This window comes from Pungitius pungitius, chromosome 2, assembly GCF_949316345.1.
Source record: "Pungitius pungitius chromosome 2, fPunPun2.1, whole genome shotgun sequence".
Taxonomy (NCBI): domain Eukaryota; kingdom Metazoa; phylum Chordata; class Actinopteri; order Perciformes; family Gasterosteidae; genus Pungitius; species Pungitius pungitius.
Window position 1 is genome coordinate 32,307,212 of NC_084901.1, and position 23,542 is coordinate 32,330,753.

Below are 23,542 nucleotides of genomic sequence, written 5' to 3' on the forward strand. Positions count from 1 at the left end.
CGATTTTAAAGTCGAACTCGCTGTCGACACCGACTTTCGGTACAGACATTGATTTGGTTCTTCTAGCGTCGCAAAAAGTTGTATCTGCCGTTTAACTGAAGCTTTTCACTATAGGTGCTATTGTTGCTTTCTGTTTCATTCATTATAAATGGACTGGCTATTCCCATTTTTTTTTTTTTTTTTTTTTGCAACAAATCGCGCCACATTGAATGAAGTACATTTAAAGGCCAGTGTCCCGTTTGCAGTCAGTGGATTTTCTTCATGCTCCTGAGATCCCTCATGCACGATGGAAGGTTGCCTCATGGGACTGAATAAATATGGCACACTCCCGAGTCTACAGGCAGATAGGCACTAGAGGGAGGCATGCTGTTGTTGTGTTTGATGAAGAAGCCGCTGTTAATTGTCAATGCTAAACATTCAGGACTCTGTCTGTTATGTTACATCTGACTGCTAAGGAAAAGGAGAGGGGGGGGGGGGGGGGGGGTCGGATCCCTTTAAATCGTTCAAGTGTGGTGTTTCTCTATGTAAATCGGATTTGTGCAAAGCAGGAGAAAGGTGAGAGAATGTCACTCGCTTCCAGAACAAACCAAGTTTGTTTGAAGAAATCTGGGGTCACTTCTCAGCGTGATCGGCCTCCGCGTGAGAAGCGTTTAGGGCCGTCGCTCGTCTCCAAAAACAGAGACTGAATCATCTGAAGCACATTGTCATCCTACTTGAAACAGGCCCATCGGAACGACTTGGTTATCTGTCTGGCAGATTTGCCCAACAACTGAATGTGTGTGTTTGAGTTGTTCATCACAGATTGCTGTTGAACAGCTGTTCGTGGCTCTAGCTGCTTTTACAGATATTGCTGAGCTCATGTACATTTGTCGGGAACAGATCAACAGTCGTTAGTTTTCTTGGAAAGGAATGGGAAATAATTGCAGTATAGCTGCAAAATCAATTTCAGGGAGAACCCTTACTCTCAGTAATGGTAATTTAAGAATGTGTATCTATAGGGCTTCAAGCCATTTTCTACCATCTTCCTGTCACGACATGTACCTCTTCTGTATTACGTTAGTTCCTAAACATTTATTACCCGGTTACAAAAATTCGGTTCTTTCAATTAAAAAAAACCCCATCTTGATGCAAGTACAGATTGTATTGAAACTATTGAACGGAACTGTGAATCACAAACAAAAAGAAGGAAATTAATTGGAGATGAATCCATCATCTCCTCTTAATTTCCTTCTTTTTGTTGTAGCAAAATTGGCTATTGAAAACCTTTCCAGTTACATGAAAAGATTGATTTTTTTTTTCTTTCTCTTTTTTTCTAAAGCCGAGGTTTTGAGCGGAACGTTTTTTTGGCTTAGTCCGGGTCCTGGGTGCATAGTGTTGACGTTGCTTTTAGCTGAGTGTTTTCTGTACGCATACCTCTGCTTGATCAGATCATCCCAGAAATCCGACTCTCAATTCTGGGTATTATTACAGTCGTCCGCTCATGGAGGTTGAGTTGTTTCAGCCAACAATAGTCCCCTATCCTCCAGAACCGATCTCGAGAATCCGAGCCCTGGATTCTGAGGAGCGGACCCTCGGGTGTCCGTCCTCGCATATCTGGTTCTATCGGCCGGAGGGCAGCTCGATGAGAGTGGGGGGAGCCCTGTGCCGTAAAGTCCAAATAAATAGGCAGCGCCTCACTCGTCACTGGCATGGAGCAGCGGGGCCCCATTGGCATTTGGATGTCAGGTAACTCACTTTCTCATCATGTCAAAGCACCAACACCCCAAACAGGACTAAAGCTGAGAGATAAGCTCTTTCCACACCAGGAATCTGCAGCAAAAGCCAAAAATGTGTCAGAGTCGGTGTTAGATAGTTGATGAAAACCATCTGTTGTTTATATATTTCGGAGCCCTCCATGATTTCTGTGCCCTGTTTTAGCAATGCTAGTTACAAGCTACCTCCATGGCTCTAGGTGTGGCTTTGTGTCTCCGTGGGCCGCTGCACGACATTTTTCTTCAATCCAACTTTTTCTGTAGCATCACCATAAGGTTTACATGGTTTTCTCTTTTAGATTTGTACCTTTATTTGGTACAGCTAGTCATGAGAGAATAAATCCCCATAAATGATCCACTGACTTTTCATCCCGAGCCACCACGTGTGTGTGGTCTTACCGACTGTCAAATAGGACACAAACGCGTATGTGCCTCTCAGGACGGGTTGTTGAAGCGGTGATGTCCATAACTTTTGATGTAGCCCAATAACCAGGTTGAAACGTGTTCAGTGTTTGTGTTTGTGTTGTGTTAATAAAACCTTCTGGACATTGTCGTCAGCCACAGCTCTGAAACCAGCGGCCTGGAAACGCTCTCCTGGAACGATTAACATGCAGAAGAGGTTTAACCTATTGAATGTTTTTCTCTCTCCTTCTCTCTGCTCTCTTTATCATGTTCACGTACGCTTCAGTTTAATACCGCAGTCAGTTGGAGAAAATTGATTTTGTGAGCAATTGAGGTACGGCATAACGAGTTCATTTACATACGCATAAAGTGGTGGCAGTGTGCACATTTGAATGTATAAGTGCTTTTAATTCAAAGAAGCGGACAGGATTTATGCCCCTGCTGCTGTCTTTTCTCGTTCTTCTGCTCAGCTTAAATCTCGGTAAATCAGATTGCACTTTTACTCACCCAGGTACTGAACCATTTTCCCGATGGGCCGATTGCATGAGATTACATACATTTGTCAAAGCTGGTTTAAAGATATTTATTCAGTAGTATCGACAGTCACTGGAAGGGTAATTGCTTGGTGCCTTTTTAATGTAACACTGCACACTATGGGACTCAGTAGCTGTTGCATAGATACAGTCAAGAGGGCACGTGTTGCCAAGAAACGAGCATCATTTAGAGCACTTATCAATAGCCTCCATCGTTATAACGCTCAAATTGCTACTTTGTCTCAGGCAGATGTGTGTGTGTGTGTGTGTGTGTGTGTAGGTGTATAGTATTTCATTGGTTGCTTTGGACCTCTTGCACCGTGGTTGAAGGTCTCTTTGGGTTCATGGGAAAGAGGACATTGGCAGAGTCTGAGGAAATTGCTATCTTCGCTTCCCTTAGGCAATCAGCATCGTAATTGTTGACCCAACACTCACTCCCTGCTCTGCTCTTGTTTTCTACAGCAACTTAAGTGATTTCATTCTCTGGGACATCTGACACAGCAGCAAAGACGGGTTTTATGACTTGAAGTTTTAGGAGGTTGCAAGGCCGTCACAGCAGGCGTGGACTCTTTGGCATTTGCTTGTATAAAGTGAGATGTTTTTGATGTTTCTCCGCAGAGATTTCATTGCCAAGAGCCAGAATAAAGCGTTTAACAAAATGTGCCCGACATCCCTCTCGCCATGGGAAACCATTTCTCAAAAATAAAAATGACATGGAAAAATAAAATGGAGGAAGAGGTCGGAGTTGTCCGGTGTGCCTGCGAGGCGTACAGGAAGATTTAGTCAGGGACAGAGGTTTTGAACATAGGAAGCTGGACCAGATGGCTTGTCGCCGCATCCTCAGTTTTTCGAGGACCTCCTCTTCGGGGCAGGATGTTGGAAAGACCTAACTCCCCTAACAGTGGAGGGGACGGGGGACACGGTGGATGTCATCCTCCTCTGTGGTAACAATGAAATCAAAGTCGGGCCGCCAGTCAGTCCGTCGCCTGGCTTCGGCTCGGCCTTGAGTCCACATGACAGAGGAAGTGGACTTTATGCCTTTCAGAGAGAGAGAGAGAGAGAGAGAGAGGGAGGGAGTGTGTGTCGCCCCCGAGGCTGGCTGACTCCACATCCAGAGTGCAGGTCTGCTCCATGGCCTGCGTGGCCTCTCGTCCGTCGCCGGACACGCGGGGCTATTTCAGAGTTCCCCAGCCTTGGTCCTTTGCCAGATCCCGGGTCACTTCAACACCCCCTGGCTGCGCTGTCCCCTCCACGTTTGTCTGTTTTAAAAAAAAAAAAGTGTCCATTGAAGGAAGTTCGCAGTTGGCATTTCCCAGGGATTTCACCCAATTACACACCTTGCCTCCAGGAAGCAACAGCACGAGTTCCTCTTTCCACTTCATATATCTGTGAAAACTCTTCTGTGCTTTTGAAGGACTCGCTCGTCGTATCCTGAAAGTGACAAAACGTTTTATTTGTTTACACAAGGTTCCTCTCTTCCTGTTCCTGTCATGTGACGGATCAGAGAAAAGTCTACAGAGAAAGCGAAAGAAAAGGCCGATAACGATAACATCTCTTTCCCCGTCGATGAAAAAAAGGGGAGAAACGTGCACGCGCTAAAGAAAACAGGAGAATTTGCTCCCGATGGAGAAACGCCAGCGAGGCGGTTTAACGGACCCGCTGCGAGAGGAGCACCGGCGCTCGTGGGTGCGTCTGACGCTCTCGAACTGCCGCCCGCTTTGTGTCCGTCAGTCTGTCAGACGAGCTTTGCATGTTTAACCGGCTTAGAGGGCCTCGTGAACACTCGGCGTCCTCCTCCTTTGGGTGTGTGATTTATCTCCAGTAGCAGCAGGTGGCCTCCATAGGCCGGGAAGTCCTGTGTCAGTGCTCGCCGGCGATGACAAAATGAGCCGTGAACAGAGCTCAGCAAAGGACGATACGAACGTGTGCGCAGAGGCCTTTAAATGGGTGAGGAGCTGGTGCACTGTACATGTGTCGCTGCGCTAACCCTACAAGCATTGAACGAGCACATAACACATCCCAATAGAAAATGGAAATTGCTTAAAAAAATCCTATACATGTGTTTTTTTTAAAATCCATGATAAAAATCCATGTATATTGTACCGAACTAAGAGAAAAAAAGAGCAATCAATAACCACGTACAACTCCATTAGCTTCTTCTTGCATTTGCGCATAATTTCAGAAGGAAATCCAAAATAAATTGGGTTTACATTTTTTATTTTGCTTTTCTCTTTTGTCTTATTTCACAACAGTGAATTTTAGAGAATGCGACAGACCTCTGCTCCTCTTTGTAATTTGGCCCCGTTAATAAATAAAGCGCTTTACTGCTCGTGTTCCTCTGGCATGCCGTTTGAACACTTCAGCTGACAAGCAACCAGCCGCACATCTTTCCTCCCTGTCGCCCTGATAAGTGAAACTGACACATCAAAGTGTGGCCCGACCCGCACGCTGAGGGAACAGACTCAATTGTCCTTGAAAAATGTGGACTTCTGGCACTTCTCTCACATCTGGCCCTTCCATCATGACAGAGGCATGCAGCAGAGAAAAGGCCGAAAAAACAGCTGTGTGTGTGTGTGTGGGTCCAATGTAGCCGTTGACATGGTGGGCATGTTTCAACTCTTTTCAGTGCCTCATCCTTATCTGAACTACCACTAACCAACCAAAAGCTCATTCCCTCTCTTTTATTGCTATTATTTTTGGCAAGAGCAATGTTGAGTTTTTTTACAAGGACATGTTCTGTGAGCTGTTTCTTCGAGACCATGTCCAATTCAACCCAACGGAGAGTTATGTTATTTTAATCTACAATCACCAGGGTTTCCATCGTCAGACGTTGCGAGCGCAATGTGTTGAATCGCAGGATTTAGGAAGTAATTACAGTAATTGCCATTTCATGTGCTGGCAATTGACAATAAGAAAGACACTTGTTTTTTTTCTCTGAAGGATTTTATATATCTAAACATCTGTTCATGACGCGTGTAATCCTAAGACAACAGAGCGAGTGAGTCCGCTTCGGGAAATAGTGTCTTTTTAATCTTTGTGGGTTATAATGTGATGTTTTACATTTTGTTGGTGGAGGCTAATCATCCAAAGCTGCTGCTTATCTCTGCACCACCAGCTAGAATGCATGGGAAAGGAGAGGAACCAAGCTCAAATAGTTTTTTGGCTCCCTGCCTCCTGTTACATTAGTAAAAAAAAAAAAAAAGTGTTGCCAACAAGCCAATCACCATCCATCTGAGGTAAAAGGCCCAGAAAGGATTCTGAATTCACGCTGATACCCGTTGATCCGTCGGGACGCTGCTCGCTGAAGGATTTGAATAGTGGGCCGTAAATGTCATTTTGATTCACGCTGTCGTTGGTTCTCTTCTTGCTTGCGCGGGGCGGGGTGCAGGGACAGCATTCCAAGCAGCACCCCCCACTGGATGAGCCGTGCGCTCGTCACCCAGCCTCGGCTCATTTCACGCACTCGGATCCTTGTCTTTTGGTCCCTGGACCCATCGCTCACTTCCCCAAGGACACGGATGGAGACTTGTTGAATTCAGACGGTTACCTCATGCCCGGCATGTCCATCGCTCGCTCAATTTCGTCCTTGACCGCGAACGACGCGACGAGATGCTTGAGCCCTTTGCTTGGGTCAGCGACTCGCTACCAACCCCGCGGAGCGCCAGCAACAGCTTTCCGGGCAGGGAGCCACGGGGACCGACCGACGGATCAAACTGCCGGGTTTTCAGTTTTTAAGTGTGTTTTTAGGATCATCCAGGCAGCCCTTGGCTTCAATTAATGTATTTTCTTTTAAAACAAATTGATGATCATGTTTGTTTTTTTTTTAAGCCAGCAGTGATATGTGATCTCTAACAATAAACACCAACTCTGCATTTATTTTTGTCAAAGCTGTCATGACTGTCATCATGAGTTAGCGCAGTTCAAATTCGAATCCCCTCTTCACTTAGCAATGATAACAAAACATGTGGGCAAGATGTCGGCAGTGATGGATTGCACAACTTTAGCGGGATTCAACGGTTCCTTGATTGATTTTCATTGGCTCACGTGTGGCTTGAATGCGTATAATCCCGAGCTGAGGAGCACGTGACAATGACACAAAGGTCGAGTTTAAACTCCACCGGAGACGGAGACACGATGTCTCATTCCACGCCGCTGAGGCCTTTTTAGTTTTGAAGCTGAAGCCTTGAGAGCAGAAGGGCAACGGCGCCGTCGCCCTTCCCCAGAGTTCACGGCTTTCTCACGCGTCCACCTACGCGTCACTTTGTGCTCACTCTCCTGCTGCTGCTGCTGACACTACAGTCGGGGGAACCAAGCCCGTACCAAATACATTGCCTTCACCCCACTGTTTGAAGCACGATAAGATAAATGAGAGTGCCAAAAGCAATAACAATCCAAGAAACTCGGCATTAAAGGTCACAGTCGGAACATGTGTTTGTTGTTTTGACGAGGTGTGCTGTCAGCCGCAGACTCGTATGAATGAGTGTGTTTGCTTTTCTTTGGCGTCCGCTTCCTGTAGCTGTGCGACATGCTTTATATTTGAAAGAGCTCAAATAATGAATGCGGCTAATGCTGTGTGTTGTTTTTGTTTTTTTTCTCTCCTCGCCACGTTAACGCAGCGCACGGGAAGGACAGGGCCTCCGCGTCTGACGTCTCAGTCAGTTTCGGAAACAATGTTGTATGCATTTTAGCGCACATCCACATCTGGCCGTCGAAAGCTCTTCGTCATTGCGAAACAGCGTGCGGCTCCTGGAGTACCCGCGGCCCGAGAGTCGCCTGCAGTGAGCGCGTGGCTTTCCCGGCCCTTCACTCCTTCACCACCTTCTACCCGAGGGGTCCAAAGAGCGGCGTTGTCCGCGGCTGGATTGGCCGGCAGCCTCGCGGTGACCCAGCGCACATCAAGCAAGGACTTGACGGCGTCTCTCTTTCTCGACAGTCACGAGAGAAACAACGAGGGCGACGTGCGATATTGGTTGGGAGATCCAAAGTCTCGACAAGTACCGTTGCATCTCATCAGCCTCTCACTCGCTCTCTGGGTAGCGGCCACGCTAAGGGCTGCTAAGCTCAGAGAACAGCAGCCCATTTGTCTTTAATGAATTAAATCAGCTTGAACAAGCTGTGATGGGCCTTTTCCCGACTTTGAAGAGCTTTTAGCTCGACTGCGTGTGGGCGTGATGTCCTCTGCCCTCGTGTGTGAGACCCTCTTGCAGCGCTGTGATGGACATAACAGTCCATTGTAAATTGAGCACCGTCTGAAATTGTCCTTTTTACAGTGAATACATATTTTTTTAGATTTTCTTCCCAAAATGCACCTCCAACATCTTGATGTTTTGTCTCTCCGGGCGCGCAAATTAGTCCTGACATTTAAAAGGATTTACAATCAGCGTCCTGTTTGTCAGAATGCGATCGCTCACCTGATTGCGAGGGAAGGATCCATCACTGAGACTCCGCTACGCCAACGATTTATCTCAGAGATCATTTCTCCGCACATCTACCAGGGAACAAATGTCATGTCACGAACCATCCGCCTCTACACTGGATTACACCTGTAAACGTCGCCGTGTTGTGTTTATGGGGGAATATGTACGGTATTGGATCGTACAGTGCTTGTTCCGTCCTGTTGTGACTTTGGGAAATGGGTATCTTTTCTTATCTTTTAAACTATTACACATGCGTCTTTTCTTTGTAGAATAACATAGAAAGTAGTGTGCGTGGGAAGGAATGCCTGCCATTGTGTCTACACTTTATCTAAATTGATAAAATGCACAAACCAACTGAACTTTCTAAGAAAATCGGATTCATTTTGTAAATAAATGAGAAAATGTACTTTGCACAAAAGCAAGAAACCATGTTGCTATTTTATGTTGTTCTCCGGTTACTTTTAATTAAATAATCTGAAAATATGCTATTTTGTGGTATAGCATGAACTATTCGACATAACAAAAGTTACAAAATAGAATCCCATAAAGTGCTCTGATAGAGTCAAGTGAAACCACGTAGAAAGTAGAAATCAAAGTTGTACCACAATGATCGCTGGAAGCAAACAATGGAAAAGTGTATTTTCTAATTTGTGCCATTTGATTGTCCTTCGGTGAAATATCCAAGCCCCCCCGGCGTTGACATGCAGTATGTGTGGTCTCCATCTACAGCTGCATTCCCCCCCCCCCTGCTATGCCCCACGATTGAACCCAAGCAGGTGATCTCTCTTGTTCTCATCTCCAAGTGAGTGTGCAAGACATTTGCTTTTTTTTTAAAACCTTGAGCAGGAATTTCCTTGGCTCCTTTGTACGTTCAACTGACCCGGCCCCCAGCATTTCAGGTGTGAGGGAGGGGTGGGCAGACGGCCGTGGTTGGTAGCGGGTTCACATCTGAGCTCAGACCATGTGTTGGGAAAACGTTGCCTCTCTTCTGGGGATAAGATAAAGATCTCTGAAGAAACACCCCGCTGGGGACAAACCTGCAATGAAGATGGACTGCCTTCGCTTCCCACTGCTTCGGCGTAACATCTCTTTTTTTCTGTCAGCACGGCAATATTAGCTGTCCTCCTTTTTTTTTTGTGAGTTGAAATTAACATGTCACTTTCAATATTCAGGACCGAAACAGATGTTGTTCGGTTATTTTGTTAACTTAACTGTCATCCCCATGACAGATTTATTTGAAATGTAAATGAAAATATTATTAGCATGAAAGAAAGTGAGGTCAACAGCAGCCGCAGTGGAGAACACAGGAGAAGATGCTGAGAAACTGATGTCATGTCTGTGTAGTCGATAACCTCACGGCTAAATGAATGCAGCTGAGCCATTTTAATCTGCAAGCATTCTTCTTCTTCTTCTTCTTCCTTGGAATTGCTGCCCGGGAGAGTTTAGGTTGGAGGTCTGGGTCTGCTGGACTTATAGCAGCTAATAAAGCCTCGAAGCGCCAACCGTGAGCTGAGTCTAAGGAGCTGATTTTATCAGACTTTTCACATCTCCGTGCGGAGACAACAGGATTTATACAACTTTTTCCTTCATATGCACAGTAGCTGCCCCTGAACCTGTAAACACACTGAAACACTTAAATCAATGGAATTGGCCTGACAGCACCAAACTAAACTCCACCAATTAGCATTTCATTTATTTTGTTGATTTAATCCTTACAAGAAAAAGGGAATGCTGAGTTTTGAGGTTGCCAAGCAACCAGGAAATAGTTCAGCACGCAGCCTCCTACGTGACGCACATTGGTCTTGCTTAAGCCATGTGATTAATATATATAAAACTATTTTGAATTTGTATAGGAATTAGAGCACAGATTGATATGAAAGTGGTTTAGTTCTGCTGATCCCCCTCCTGAGCAAGAGAGGAAATAAATGATGCAGTTTTCTGACCGGTGGTGTTGATGTCCATTGGACCCGTGCATGTGGTCTCTGTGCACATTTCAGGACTAACTGCTCAAAGTTAAGGACGACTTTGAGTTCCCGTCTGTTAGCGGGTCTGGAAGGAATCCAGGCTTATCAGTATCTTTCCATCGGGAGCAGCCTTTACTGTAAACACAATTAACAAAATATTTGCATGAGAATAACCTTGCTCTATTGTGCTCCCTGGGTAAGCAGGATGTTTTGGAGGAATGACGCGTGTCTACAAGAATCACAGCTGTCCACAGCTCTCCAGGATCCACTCCCTCGCTGTGAAATCATTCTCACAGAATTTTGCGCGGCCGGTTCAGACGTCTGTGGGTCCGGCCCGGAAAAGGGAGTCATGATTAAAATGAAAATATGTTGGGTTTCAGGTGTTTTTTTCTTGCTGCTTTGTTTGCCTTTGAGCAGTCCTCCAATACATCGAGTCCTGCTCACGTACTGCAAGGATTAAAAAACACAACAACACTGACTGTGAGTTGAAGAATAGTCATCATTGGCTTCCGTAAACGCTAAGCCCCTCTCTCTCCACCCCGTCAGTGTGTTTTTAATATGCAACGATGTGCAGGCGGTGCATAAGTCACGGTGGCATTTTCGTTGATGATCGACTGTCGGTGTGAAGTCTGACGAAGTGCTAATTGCACTCCGAGGTGACTCCGGTTCAGTAATGACGCTCTAGGCCCGGAGCATACTAACCACCGGCGAACCGATGGCGTCTTGGTGATGGAGCAGGCGCAGGCGTTTGGGGGCTTTGTGGCTGTTTCTGGGGTGGAAGCGAGGGAATCGGCCCGCCTCCCCAGTGGGCCGCGATTTGTCCGTTTTGGGGTATTTTTATCAGCGTGCGGGACAGATTGCCACAGTGTTGATAATGCAATTGAACAACGTGCTGCCTGAGCTGCCGTCGTGTCGGATTTCAGATTCCCGAGGTGTTCGGGGGATTTGACAGCCTGCCGGCTTGCTCTGTCAAAACCACTAGGCCCTGACTGACCTGCGTCGTGTGAATCTAACGCGGCCGCTGTGTTTGCATGCCGCAGGTCTGGTGATTGGCTTTTCTATGACTCCGCCCACCCTCGACGGCTCCGAAGAAGACCTGGTGATTCCAGTCAGAGAGACGCTCAGCATTACATGCAGGTATGTGGCCGTGGGTGCTCCCCCCCCCCCCCCCCCCCCGGGGTTTGGGAGACGCGTACACGTGCTCTTTTGCACGACTTTCTGTTTTGTGAATTTGATTTTTCTTATTTTTTTTCATCCAATCGACCCAAAGATGCCAGGAGAGGTTCACGGTTTTTGATGAATTGTTGTGGTAGAGTGTAATTACATTTGCCCACGTTCAAATTCTGAACACTTTAAGTCATATGGTTTGTCATTCTTTATAATATAACTTTCTCCTTTCTTTCAATAATGGTTATTGAAGCAGATTTTAGATTTTCAGATTAAGATTTAGATTTATAATTGAAATAGTTTTGACCCCAAAAGAAGAAGAATTATGATAAAAACTTTGCTTTAGTCCCCACAGTGTTGAGAATACTGCTGGTACCATTTTCCCTCCAAAATACTACAATACATTATTGTAAGTGTTTTCCAGGCCATCAAAGGCATAAGTGGTCATCAATCACTGATGATTTACAACGCCATCACTTTATTTTGAGACCAACTTCTGAAGTCCACCCAGATCTTGTATTAAATAGTTTTTATCTGACTAACTTTGGAGAACAGCTTTCCTAAAGCAAAACGCCTGCTGATTCCATGTTGGAGATGCTTGTTCAACTGAAAAAGAGGCCAATTTATAATAAAATAAGCTCAAATTTTGATGCTGACGTAAACTATTGATTTCTTCAATTCTAACGTCTGTTTTTATTCAACTGTTGCTCAGAGGTATTTTTCCTCTTCCAAGTTGTTAGTCTGCCTGAACCATTTTTTTTTTGCCAACACCCTCAAACAAGATAACATATTCTTGTAAAGTGGGCCATTCAAACCATAGAGTGGAGCTCTCTGACTGCAACCAGCTTCTCAAATGTGAGTTTCTGCTTCTTTTTGTCCGAAATGAAAGTGTAAAACAAACATCAATTAATCAAGAGTATAACCGGGAGATAAATCCTTAGTTGCAGCCTCAAAATAATTATTTAGAATTAGGCCCAAATCAATCAGCTTCAACACTATTATTCTGCTTTATTCTTTATATCAAACTTAAAATAGTGCTGTTCATAGAATGAAAGCTTTTAATACCTAACTTTACAACTTTTACCCACCCACTATCCATAGCCCCTTATTGCACATAAGGAAAAAATCTGTAAAGGATTTAGCCAATTCCGTATGAAAATAAGACCCTATCTTACGAGACACACAGAGACGTTTGTGTTTTGAATCAAAGCCAACACTGATTTAAACCAAGTGGGATATGAATTCACCCATAATGACCATCTTTTATCCGTATGACATCACTGCTGCTCTGCCTGCTGCCAAGCTGTCAATCCACTGAGCGTTTTTGTGTTTGCCGTAGAAAAAATTAAATATAAAACTGTCTTTGGACCTTTGGGCATTTTCCAATACACGTCTTAAACAGTTGTTTGCATGTAAACCTCATGTTTCCAGCACCACTGAGAATCTCCCCGGAGTGGAAGTTTCATTTCAGACAATTTCATCTCAACAACGTACAATTTTCTGCGAATGATTGCTATGGAAAAATGTTAAATAATGACCCTCTGAATACTTTCATTACCCTCTGAGATTTTCTGCATTCATTTCAAGTCGTCACATTTTGGCACTCTCTGCAGATGTGGGCATTTACGGCTGTTGGAGGCAGGTGGTGAAAAGCGTGCGTCGCTGATATCAGTTTTCAGGCTTCCATTATAATTCCACTCAATCTGGCTCATAAAGCCCGCGGCTAACATAAACCAGCCGTAACTGAATTTATGTGACAAAGCACAAAGCAAACACGGATGTGTGGAAGCACCGAGAATTTTACGCATTGCACACACACACACACACACACACACACAGAGCTAACCTGCTCTCACATACTCATTATTTTAAAATTAGTGTGTGGCTGGAAGCATGTGAATGATACAGATACCAAAATATTGTTCATTTTAGCATTAAAATCCACATTCAAAATCTGGTGCATATCCATATTTGCATTGAAAACCTATTGTTGGGATTGATATGATGCTTGTGGGGGATGATTTATCCGTTCCATTAACGCCTAACGCTTCCTCAGGGGACAGCACACCCTGGCCTGGGCCTGGCCCAATCCAGCCCTGGCGGGACAGGAGCTGAGCGGGCGTCAGGCCCAGCTGGCGACCACCAGGGCCCCCGGTCAGAGGGTCGCCTCGGTCAGCGAGTGTCCGGGGCAGCGGGGGAGGCCGTACTGCAAGAGGCTGGTCCTGAGCGGCGCCAGGGCCGATGACACGGGCTCCTTTCGCTGCTACTACAAAGATGTCAAGGACATCATTGTCGGCACCACTGCCGTCAGCGTCTATGTGTTCGTCAGGGGTGAGTCACGATGCCCCAAACCCACACATACACTACGCTGATGAAGTTTAAATAAAACGTCCTCATCCGGGGTTTTTTTCGTTTTTTTTTTTCTAGCAAACTCTTCATTTCCAACCGGGACTTTCTATTAAGAAATCCATTTCACATGCAGTGAGTCTGCAGTTTGAATGTCATTTTGCTGGCTGAACTTGTTCAGTGTTTGAATAGAACATTATTCATCTCTGCCTGACCTGGTCTGCAGCTCTTTGGCTTGGCTGGGTGGACCCTTTTGTCTTCAGTTTCTCTTTTCCTTGGGAGGTTCACAAGAAAAACAAAACTGCAGAGACTGAAACGGATCTGCTTTTTTACTGTGACTTCATTATCACAGCGGGCCCTGCATTAGAAGCCGGGTGATGCCAAGTGTTTGGATTACCAACTTGACGCCTTTTTTTATAAATATGAATATAAAAGATTTTTTTTTTATTAATTTAATTTTGTTGAAATATAAAGGCAGCTCACCTTAACCTTAATTCATTTTTTTATCCTTTCTAACCGTGTCAAATCTGAAAATAAAATTGGTTTCGCCTCCAATATTTTTCTCTACTGGTCTCACATTGTCTCACATGACATTATCATTCAGACCCATCACTCCTTCTTTATTTTGGGACCAACTTCAGGACAAGTTGTTCAATTCAATTCATTCCAATTAGTTTTAAATTACAGATTGTCCTCAGGGGGCTTTTCAATCTGTACACATGCACAGAGAGGCTTCTTATTTCTTTCTCTCACGTAGCTTAAGAAAGACAAGTAGACGAAGGAGTGGATGGGGAGAGACTCATGATTGTCGTGTAAGGGAATCCTATGGACCAGGCCGCCCAACTGAAACGCCTTTTTATCCCCTCTGACAAGGTGCCAAAACAGTTTCCCCAGATCTAACCGCGGGGGGTTGATAAGGAACAGACGAGACTGCGGCCATAAATTAGCACCAGCATGTGGCGGGATGGGAAGCAATGCATGTGGATCCAGTTAGAGAGGCAGACGTCGTCCCTGTACTCCGTCCCCGCTGCACACTGTTCATCTGAACACCGGGGCACACTAAGAACAGTGAGGCAATCATTTATTGTGAAGAACTTGAGCTGTGAGGAGTTGTGTTGTATTTCTGTTACCTGTGTGTATTCGGACCACCGCCGGGCAGGAACGTAAACCTCAGGATGGGAACTAGTGTTTGGCTTTGCCGCGGATAAAGACAAAGAAGACGAAGCCCTGAGTGCTTCAGTAAAAAAACGAAGGAAGAAAATAAAAATAAAGGCTTGTCGTGAGAAAACGAGTAACCACACAACGCATTGTCTGAGGGATTTCTATACTGGAGAACAAGGATTTGCAGTGTTATTGAGAAACAATCGCTTGACGTCTTCCAAAGTCCTATGCATCCCCTATCTATCTTTTTTTGGGGAGGAGAGGGGGGTGTTGGACCACTGTTTACAGCAGGAATAAACAACTGGCCTCGACATAATAGCAGTTCTAAATGTTATTTACTTTGCTACGACGGACTGCGAGGTCCCTTTACGCTCTAATCCCAAGACAATCCACACATGGGGCTGCAGGGCCCCGATGTGTGACGTCGGTAATAGGCGAGACGCCGCTGTGAACTGAAATCAGGTTTTTAACCCCTTTCCCCCGCTCCCTGTTTTCCATCTGCACACACACACAGACCCCGAGCAGCCCTTCCTCAAGCCACCCAGCCACAACCCCGCCGCCAAACTGATGGCCGAGACCATTCTAATCACCCGCTTCTCCACCCACGTGGTGGTGCCGTGCCTGGTCACCGTGCCGGATCTGAACGTTACCCTCCACGCGGTTTGTACTCACTCGCTCGCGCTCCATCCCTGCGACAAAAGCCGTCGATGCTCTCATTCCTCCGTTTGACGTGGAGCGACGAATGTGTTTTCATCTCAGTACCCCATGCCTTTGGAGAAGGGAGCGGCAACATGGGACAACAAGAGAGGCTGGTCCATTCCCAGACACATCGTGGACAACGCGCCGATGATCATTGGCTTTTTGTGTGGCGCCACACTGGAAGGCAAAGAGTATCAATCTACCACCTACGTGATCCACATGACGGGTAAAAACCCCCTCGTCTCATTCTCCTCACATTGACGGTCCAAACAAGCCTCAACTACAGCAGCTACAAATACTCTACTGACACTGTACAAATATTCAAACTCGATTTGAAGCTCCAGTCTTGTTGAAAGGGAAATTAATAAGGACATTTCTTTAATAGCAGCAAGTGGGACAATTACGCCTAATGCTGACAAGAGATTGATTTTCATTGTGTCTGTTCCCCAAAAGAGTAAAAAAACCTTTATATATGGGGACGTGCGCCATTATGCCAGCAGAAATTTAAAAAAGAAAAAAAAGAGAGGGATGGTATATTCAAATTGTACAAAACTGATGCAGAGTGGAGGTTCCCACTCGTTGCAACTGAACTGAGAGGCACCCACAGTCTCTTTGCTGTCGTGAGATCAGCCACCTCTCGCCTCAGAGGGCGGGAAGGGAAACGTATACCCACTGCTGCCGAGCCAAAGGTAACAACAGCAGCATCAGTCAGAGGAGGCACCCACAGCGAGTCTTCACTCCGAGCACTAATGGAGCATTTAAAAAAAAAAAAAAAAATCAGGCAATCACAGCCTGCTGCACAGACATCAACACGGTGTGTTTTCCTGTTCACCCCACATTGTTTCCAAGGCATGTAGAGAGAGGTGACTTGATATATCAGAGACACTGGCCAGTGTCCAAACCTCTTTCTGTCTTATCTCGGATTGAGGCGTCTCCGTCTTGCACTTTGATTTCCTCCACTGATCTATGGCTTCACACGTGCATGGAAAAAGGCGCAGGCTTTGGGACGACCCGCTATGGGCTTTTCCCAATGGTCCCGTGAGGAAGGAAAAAAAAAAAAAAAGAGTCCGACGATGTCACCGTGACCAGTCTCACTGTCTCCACTCCCCGTGTCCCCTCCTTTTTCCTCCTTTTCCCCGTACAGGAAGCCTGATTTACAATGTCACGCTGTTTCCGGAGAACACAGTCGAGCTGATAGTGGGGGAGGCCCTCGCCCTGAACTGCACAGCGATGGTGGAGTTCAACGCCGGAGTGGACATGCAGTGGTCTTACCCTCGCAAACAGGTACATGACAGCATCCTGTCTCGTGTCAAATAGCACGAATACGTAAAAGCCCGAACTCCATTTCTCCCGCATCCAGACAAACGGCTTGGAGGACACTAAGCCCTACCGCGAAGCTCTGTCTCACGCCACGCAAGCTGTCAGCATCCTGACCATCCACAGCGTCGACGTCACCGACACCGGCCTGTACAGCTGCCGTGTCACCACCACGGACAAGACAAGAAGCCAACAGACCCAGGTCAAAGTTTATGGTAAGCAGAGCACTGACCCCAGAACAGTGCAGTTTGCTACGGTGCCCTTCCTATTGGTCAATACATTACTCTAAATGTCACATTAAATCCGACAGTCCGCACAAAATAACAGGAATTAATCTATGTTAGCAGCTGTGAGGCGTTAATTTAGCGACAACTTTTTAAAAGTAAAGGTAAGGTGTCACCAAAATGTATCATGAGGGCCACATGAATGTCTGAACCCAATAGTTCGTATTGTGTCCAATAGGTAACAATTGTAAAAAGAATTAAAAACAGCAAGAACATTTGTTAAATTTAAATACAAAATATAAACAGCAAAGCAAACAAGTGAAAACGCTGATGGATAAACAGCAGATAAGTGATTTGAGAAGTTTCTTTGGACAATCAAGTAATGGCTACAAGGGAGTCTTTGATGTTCAAAATGACTTTTGGTGGATTTCGTTCAGCTTTGACACTGTAATAAGGTAATAAGTCAATTTCTCTACTTTCCAGAAAAGCCGTTCATCAACCTCAACTACAGAAATGGACCAGTGGTGGAGTCCACCGCCGGCCAGAAGTTGTTCAAATTACAAGTTAATGTGTCTGCCTTCCCCACACCTAAAACACAATGGTGAGATGAGACTCTGGCGTCCATTACATTTATTGGGTGATTCCCAGAACTTCCCATAACTATAGCCTCAGGTTTATAGCTCAATTTAAGAGGCCAATCAACTCAAGCCGCAGGGTGTCCTGTAATGTGGAAAAACTGTGTGCCTTGTGTTCAGGTATAAAGATGGAAAGCCGATAAACCATCTCAAAGATTTCAGGATGAAAAAGGTGATGCACCCCGATCATGCTTTGGAGATTAAGGACGTCTGCCAGAAGGATTCTGGTCTGTACACGGTGGTGGCGAGGAACAATGCTGCTGGACTGGAGAGGAGACTCAACGTCACGCTTGTTGTCAACGGTAAGCTGACAGTCTGCGGATTGCATCCGATGGTATGTAAAAAAAAAAAAAAAAGCCAGGGAAAACAATGCTGAAAATGACTGAAATCCTGTTGATGTTCCGTTGACCTCTAGTCAATACAGACTGAGAAGGGATTCATTTCCACCTGTACTCGGGTTACTCTTTGTATGTCCCCTGGTCAGGCCCCCCCCCCCCCCCCCCCTTAGATATTGTCTCCTGCTGGGGGTGATTGATTGGCTCTCCTCTGACCCAGTCCCCCCACAGATCCACGAGAAAGAAGTGGCGGATCCGTCCAGTCCTTACCCCAGTGACAGCAGCCAGACGCTGACCTGCACCGCCTACGGCTTCCCGGCTCCCAGCGTCAGCTGGCAGTGGAGGGCCTGGGGCCCGTGTGCCCTCAACAGCACTCGGAGCAGAGCGTAAGAAAACACACACACACACACACGACTGACTCGAACCAGTGTGGGAGCACTCACTCGAACGCGATATGAAAGGAGGAGAGCAGAGGGGTGCAGCGAACGAGAGGAAGGGGGGTCAGCATGAAATCGTCCGCTGGCCCTCGGGTGAAGAGGAGAGGAGTCAAAGAGCTGGCGAGGAAAGAAATGTGGTGGATATGAAGAGGGAGGTGGAGTAGGAGTAGACAGAGGGGAGAGTAAAGGACGATAGGAAAGGATCCGCCATTGTTCAGCTCTGACGTCACAGTCTTCCTCTCTGACGTACACACCCGGTGCCCGCTCTCCCCTTCGTTGTCTCCATTAAATCCCGCGCGCTGTCGCCTTTAATGCCCGATGTCCCTCCGATACTGACTTGCCTACCACCTTCGTCCAAGGGCTTCATTTTTGACGTGGTTGTTCTTTCTTGACCTTTCCATCTGAGCATTCAATCACAAATCTACAATCACAATGACACAAAAGTGACAGGTGGATCTGAACCAATGATGTGCGATACATGTTCTGCTGAGGCTGTGTTGACCTTTTCCGCTGAATACAGTAATAAAAAAAATGTCCATTTCTTCAGGTGGTATTACATTTAAAAGTCGTATTTGAGACACATCTAGTGAACTCCACCTGTCTGCTAAATTCCGCTTAGTTGTTTCGAGTGACATATCCTTTAAAAGTGGACGGGGGCAGCACGGTGGCATTCAAGTCCTTTCTAAACTGCAGTAAATAGTCTGGAGACCTTTGCAGGGTGAACCGTGTCGGCTGTGATGGGCTGCTTAGCTTATAATTGCCACTTAATTTATCCGTAAAAGATCAGTCTCCTGCAAACAGGATTTGTAATATGTGTACATTTGACACCTCTCTATGTCCCCAAGCCCTAAAATGTTACCAACCAGAGGAAATCGTAGTGTTATTATTACGGTTTGATATGTCTGTAGTGACAAAAACAGGCATGTGAGTTTACGTATTGTGTGAAATATTCTGAGGGAATCAAAACAGGTTGAATCATCCACAAATTGCACAAATAAATGATTTGTGCGTATGTATAATACAATATTTTATGAATTCATTCATTTATCTTTCTTGTTTTTACATTATGTAGATTCTAAAATGGAATTGAACCTGATTACCTTCTGCTAAGATTTGAGTGTTGCCTTTGGGAGGAAACACAAAAAATTTAATTTCGCGTTTCATTAGTTCTTTTACGATGTTATGTCCACACTATGGATCCTCATAACATAAATGGATTCCGTATTTTTTTCCATTAGTTGCCAGAACTTACCCTAATTACCTCGTCTTTGGGATGCAACGTTCAGGTCTGAAATCCAACCCAGTGTTTGACGAAAAAACAAACATCTGATGAAACCTCAGGTTGCCCACTCTGTGCTTCGCATGTCAATGAGGGGAGATGTCATGAATGTGCCCGTGTGTTTTTTTTTTTTCCAGGATCGGACGAGACAGGAGGGGCCGCAGCGGCAGCATCGCAGACTGCCAGAACTGGCAGGAAATTCAGTTGGAAAACGCCACAAATGAAATCGAGTCCATTGACACTTCGGTCGAAGTGGTGGATGGCCAACAAAAGGTTCCTCACGACGTTTTCATTATGACTGCAAAAAGCCCCGCAATTCATGAATACAAATCATAAAAATATACATATAAATATATATGGATTCTAATTATAGTATTTTTGAAGTATTTTCATGAAAGAATGACCAGGATTATAAATAGGACACATCACTGAAAGGAAGACAGTTATATAAGTGGCTTGTGATGTTTTTATCTCGCGTCCCGCTTTCTGAGCTCCATAAAAAATATTTATCAATCACAAACCATTTCCACAGTAGAAATATTTGGAATCGCCTTCCTCTGCAGACTTCCCGAAAGGACTGTCCGGAAGCACAGCCAGACGCACGCACGCACGAGGCGCTTGTGCACGTGCACATTTGTAAACCGCACCCATCAGGGGAACTTTACACACCAACTGAAAAACACACACGTGCAAAGTCGTGCAATTCATCGGTCCCTCCTTGTTGACCCACCAGCACTAGTTCTAGTTACGTGACAGCAGATTTTAGACCACGCGTGTCTCCTCCCGATGAGTTAAAGTCTTCCTCCCTCGCCTCACAGATAGTGAGCAGGCTTCAGATCGCCAACGCCAGTGTCTCCGTCATGTACAAGTGTTCTGCTGAAAACAAAGTCGGCAAAGATGAGCGGCTCATCTACTTCTATGTCACTAGTGAGTATGTTGGTATGTGTTATGGATTTGACACCAAAGAATGAACGAATGCATGTGATTGTGGGTCGAGGTGTTGAGATATCTGAGATCCCCCCCCCGTTAGAATATTGGGGAAAGCAATTTGCGATCCGCACAACACTGGAAACTTGTGTCGGTCGATATTGTCGTTTCGACAAAACTCCGTCACCTGACCATTGGACGTTCCCTTCCCTTTACCTTCAAAGCCATCCCCGAGGGGTTCAGTGTGGACGTGCAGCCCTCGGATAATCCCCTGGAGGAGGAGAAAGTGTCCCTGTGCTGCAGCGCCGACAACTACACCTACGAGCGGCTGCAGTGGTACCGCCTGGACCCCCAGGCCTTGCAGGACGAGCAGGGCAAGCACCAGGAGCTGGACTGCAGGAGCGTGCACCTCTACGCGTACGCCCTCACCGGCCGGCTCTCCTTCCAGGACTTGTCCAACAGCTGGGTGCTGGACTTCACCGTCCCCTCCGTGCAGCTGCAGGATGAAGGTCACTATGTGTGCGCGGCTCAGAGCAGGCGCAGCGGGGAGAAACAGTGCCTGTTCAGGTACATCTCTGTGAAAGGTGAGGGATAAAAGACACCGGCGTGCACACACACACACACGCAAACAGGCAAATGTCCTCACGCCATTCATGTCGTGTGCTGTAAAGCTCCCATCGGCGCCCAAATCACAAAGGCACATTCGAACGGGATTTTTTCGACCTGAACCTTCAAGCAAATCCTTTCTAAACCCGTTGGCACCGTTCACGCGGCAGCGCAGTAGATTAAAAGTTCTCCTCTCTCCCCACAGCCCCGGAGGCGCCGCGGTACAAGCTCAGCCTCACCAACCAGACGGTGAATGTTACCGAGTCTCTGCGGATGGAGTGCGACGCGGAGGGCAGACCCTTACCCCGCCTCTCCTGGTTCAAAGACCACCAGCCTCTCCACCAAATGTCAGGTGCCTGAACACGCCTACGCGGCCCGGCGTTTCACGCAACCCTGCGACCGCTGTGACTCATAAAGTCTGCCGCGCCAGGTCTAGCCGTGGGCCATGAGGAGCACACATGGTCGCACACACACACACACACACACACACACAGCCAGCCACCCACTGGTAATATTGAACAGATTTGTCAAACAGAGCCAGCGACAAGAACACTGGCGGCTACAGATGTGTTTCTCTGCACGTACACACACACGCGCACACACACACACACACACACACACACATAAAACCCTGCAGGACGATAGACACGGCTCATTAGCTTTCTTAGCGCACATCTCTTCTTCTCAACATCTGATGGAGATTAGGAAGGGGGGGTAGGGGGGGGGTTCAGTGTGGAATATGAGTCTGAGTGACAGCTGATGCTCCGGGATCACTCAGAGGGGCTGCTGGGACATGCGGCTCCACCGGGGGGGGGGGCTGTAAATGAAAACCGTGGATTGAAGTCCAGAGGTGTGACAGGAATTCTAGTTGTTGAAAAAGTTGTTGCTGGGTTTATGATGTGAGAGGTGAAGGGGAGCAATGAAGTGAGCCCGTGTGTGTGTGTGTGTGTGTGTGTAGGCATCCAGCTGCAAGACTCCAACCGCACGCTAAGTATCCAGCGGGTTACAGAGGAGGATGCCGGTCTTTACACCTGCACCGCCTGCAACCAGCGCGGCTGTGTCCACTCCTCAGCGGCCGTCCAGGTCATCGGTGAGTCAGCCACACACACACACACACACACACACACACCTTCATGGCATCCCTAAAACACCCGAATCCACTCAGACAAGCTCACCGCTGACGTTTAGTTTTCTCGAGGGCACTCGGGCCCGACATCCCGGTTCCCTCTTGGCTCCCTCCTTGTGTAAACGTCATTCACAGCACACTGTTCACTGCAGCTGTAGTTTGGATGCTTTTGTGCTGTTGTGCAAAGCTCTCCAAATCAACACCATTGACTCATGCATACTCCAAGTGAATAATTGAATGTGTCTGGAGATGAATGGATCCACTAAAAGACTGTTTAACACGTCGTTGCGGCGTTAAAGAGCTCAAAGTAGGAAGGATCCGAAGTGCTAGAGCACTCCCTGCAGCTGGTGAAGTGGGATGTACTCAAGGGGGGATTAAATGACGACCTGCACGTTGATAAGGCGGGTTTATAGATCAAACATTTGGCATCTCGGCGTGACTTTCCTTCCTTCTTTCTGTCTTTCTACCAAGGTTCCAGCGACAAGGCCAGTGTGGAGATTGTAATCCTCATCGGGACGGGAGTCATCGCGGTTTTCTTCTGGGGATTGCTCATCCTAATCTTCTGCAACGCAAAGCGGGTCAGACCCCGTGTGTCTGTGTTCGTATCCGTGTGTCTGGGTCCGTGAGAGATACTGACCATCTGCACAGCAGTACTTTGACCTCCGACCCACAACGCTGTCTGTCGGGCGTTTGAGCGCAACTTGTTTCATCTTCCGCAGAGTCTGCAGTTCAGCAGCGATGTTATGCATATCTGCTGGGAGCGAGTCCAATTAGTCAATGCACATCTATAATGAGGCGCACGTTTGCTTTTTATTTTTCCTCACTCGGTCACTTGTTAGATCACCCCCACGGCTGAAATTCACAGTGCGGTGCGGTCATTAACAAATAATGAAGAGCCGGCTGGTTATCCAGAGACGGCTCATTTCTTCCCCCTCTCTCCGATAGCAACTCTTATCTTTTTCTTCTCCTTCCTCCGTCTCTTCTCCTTAGTTTACTTAATAATTTACTCCGGTAATAATGATCGTTTTGCTTCATTCGGTGAACATCTGTGATCAGATTGTATGCTGCACAGGCATCATTAGTGTGCATTTCCTGTGATTGTTTCACTTTAGTCTGCCAGCTATCCTTAGAAGGTCTGGACTTTATGTCACAGTAAAGGACAACCCGTGTTTTGCGGGTGAAATACTTTTAATGTCAAATTGAAGCAGTGGGAAAT

At 46.5% G+C, this 23,542-nt stretch overlaps 1 protein-coding gene across 1 annotated transcript in view; it reads left to right on the forward strand.

Annotated features, from left to right (window-relative positions):
- Positions 1-23,542, forward strand: part of flt4 (fms related receptor tyrosine kinase 4) — a 30,602-nt gene that overhangs the window by 262 nt on the left and 6,798 nt on the right. Inside the window, exons 2-16 of the mRNA XM_037462278.2 lie at positions 11,108-11,204; positions 13,291-13,565; positions 15,256-15,401; positions 15,501-15,666; positions 16,585-16,724; positions 16,801-16,972; positions 17,465-17,582; positions 17,737-17,918; positions 18,172-18,337; positions 19,805-19,940; positions 20,486-20,594; positions 20,819-21,178; positions 21,406-21,552; positions 22,159-22,290; positions 22,798-22,904. Of these exons, the coding sequence (XP_037318175.2) occupies positions 11,108-11,204; positions 13,291-13,565; positions 15,256-15,401; positions 15,501-15,666; positions 16,585-16,724; positions 16,801-16,972; positions 17,465-17,582; positions 17,737-17,918; positions 18,172-18,337; positions 19,805-19,940; positions 20,486-20,594; positions 20,819-21,178; positions 21,406-21,552; positions 22,159-22,290; positions 22,798-22,904 (2,453 nt within the window). The remainder of the gene's footprint in view (positions 1-11,107; positions 11,205-13,290; positions 13,566-15,255; positions 15,402-15,500; positions 15,667-16,584; positions 16,725-16,800; positions 16,973-17,464; positions 17,583-17,736; positions 17,919-18,171; positions 18,338-19,804; positions 19,941-20,485; positions 20,595-20,818; positions 21,179-21,405; positions 21,553-22,158; positions 22,291-22,797; positions 22,905-23,542) is intronic.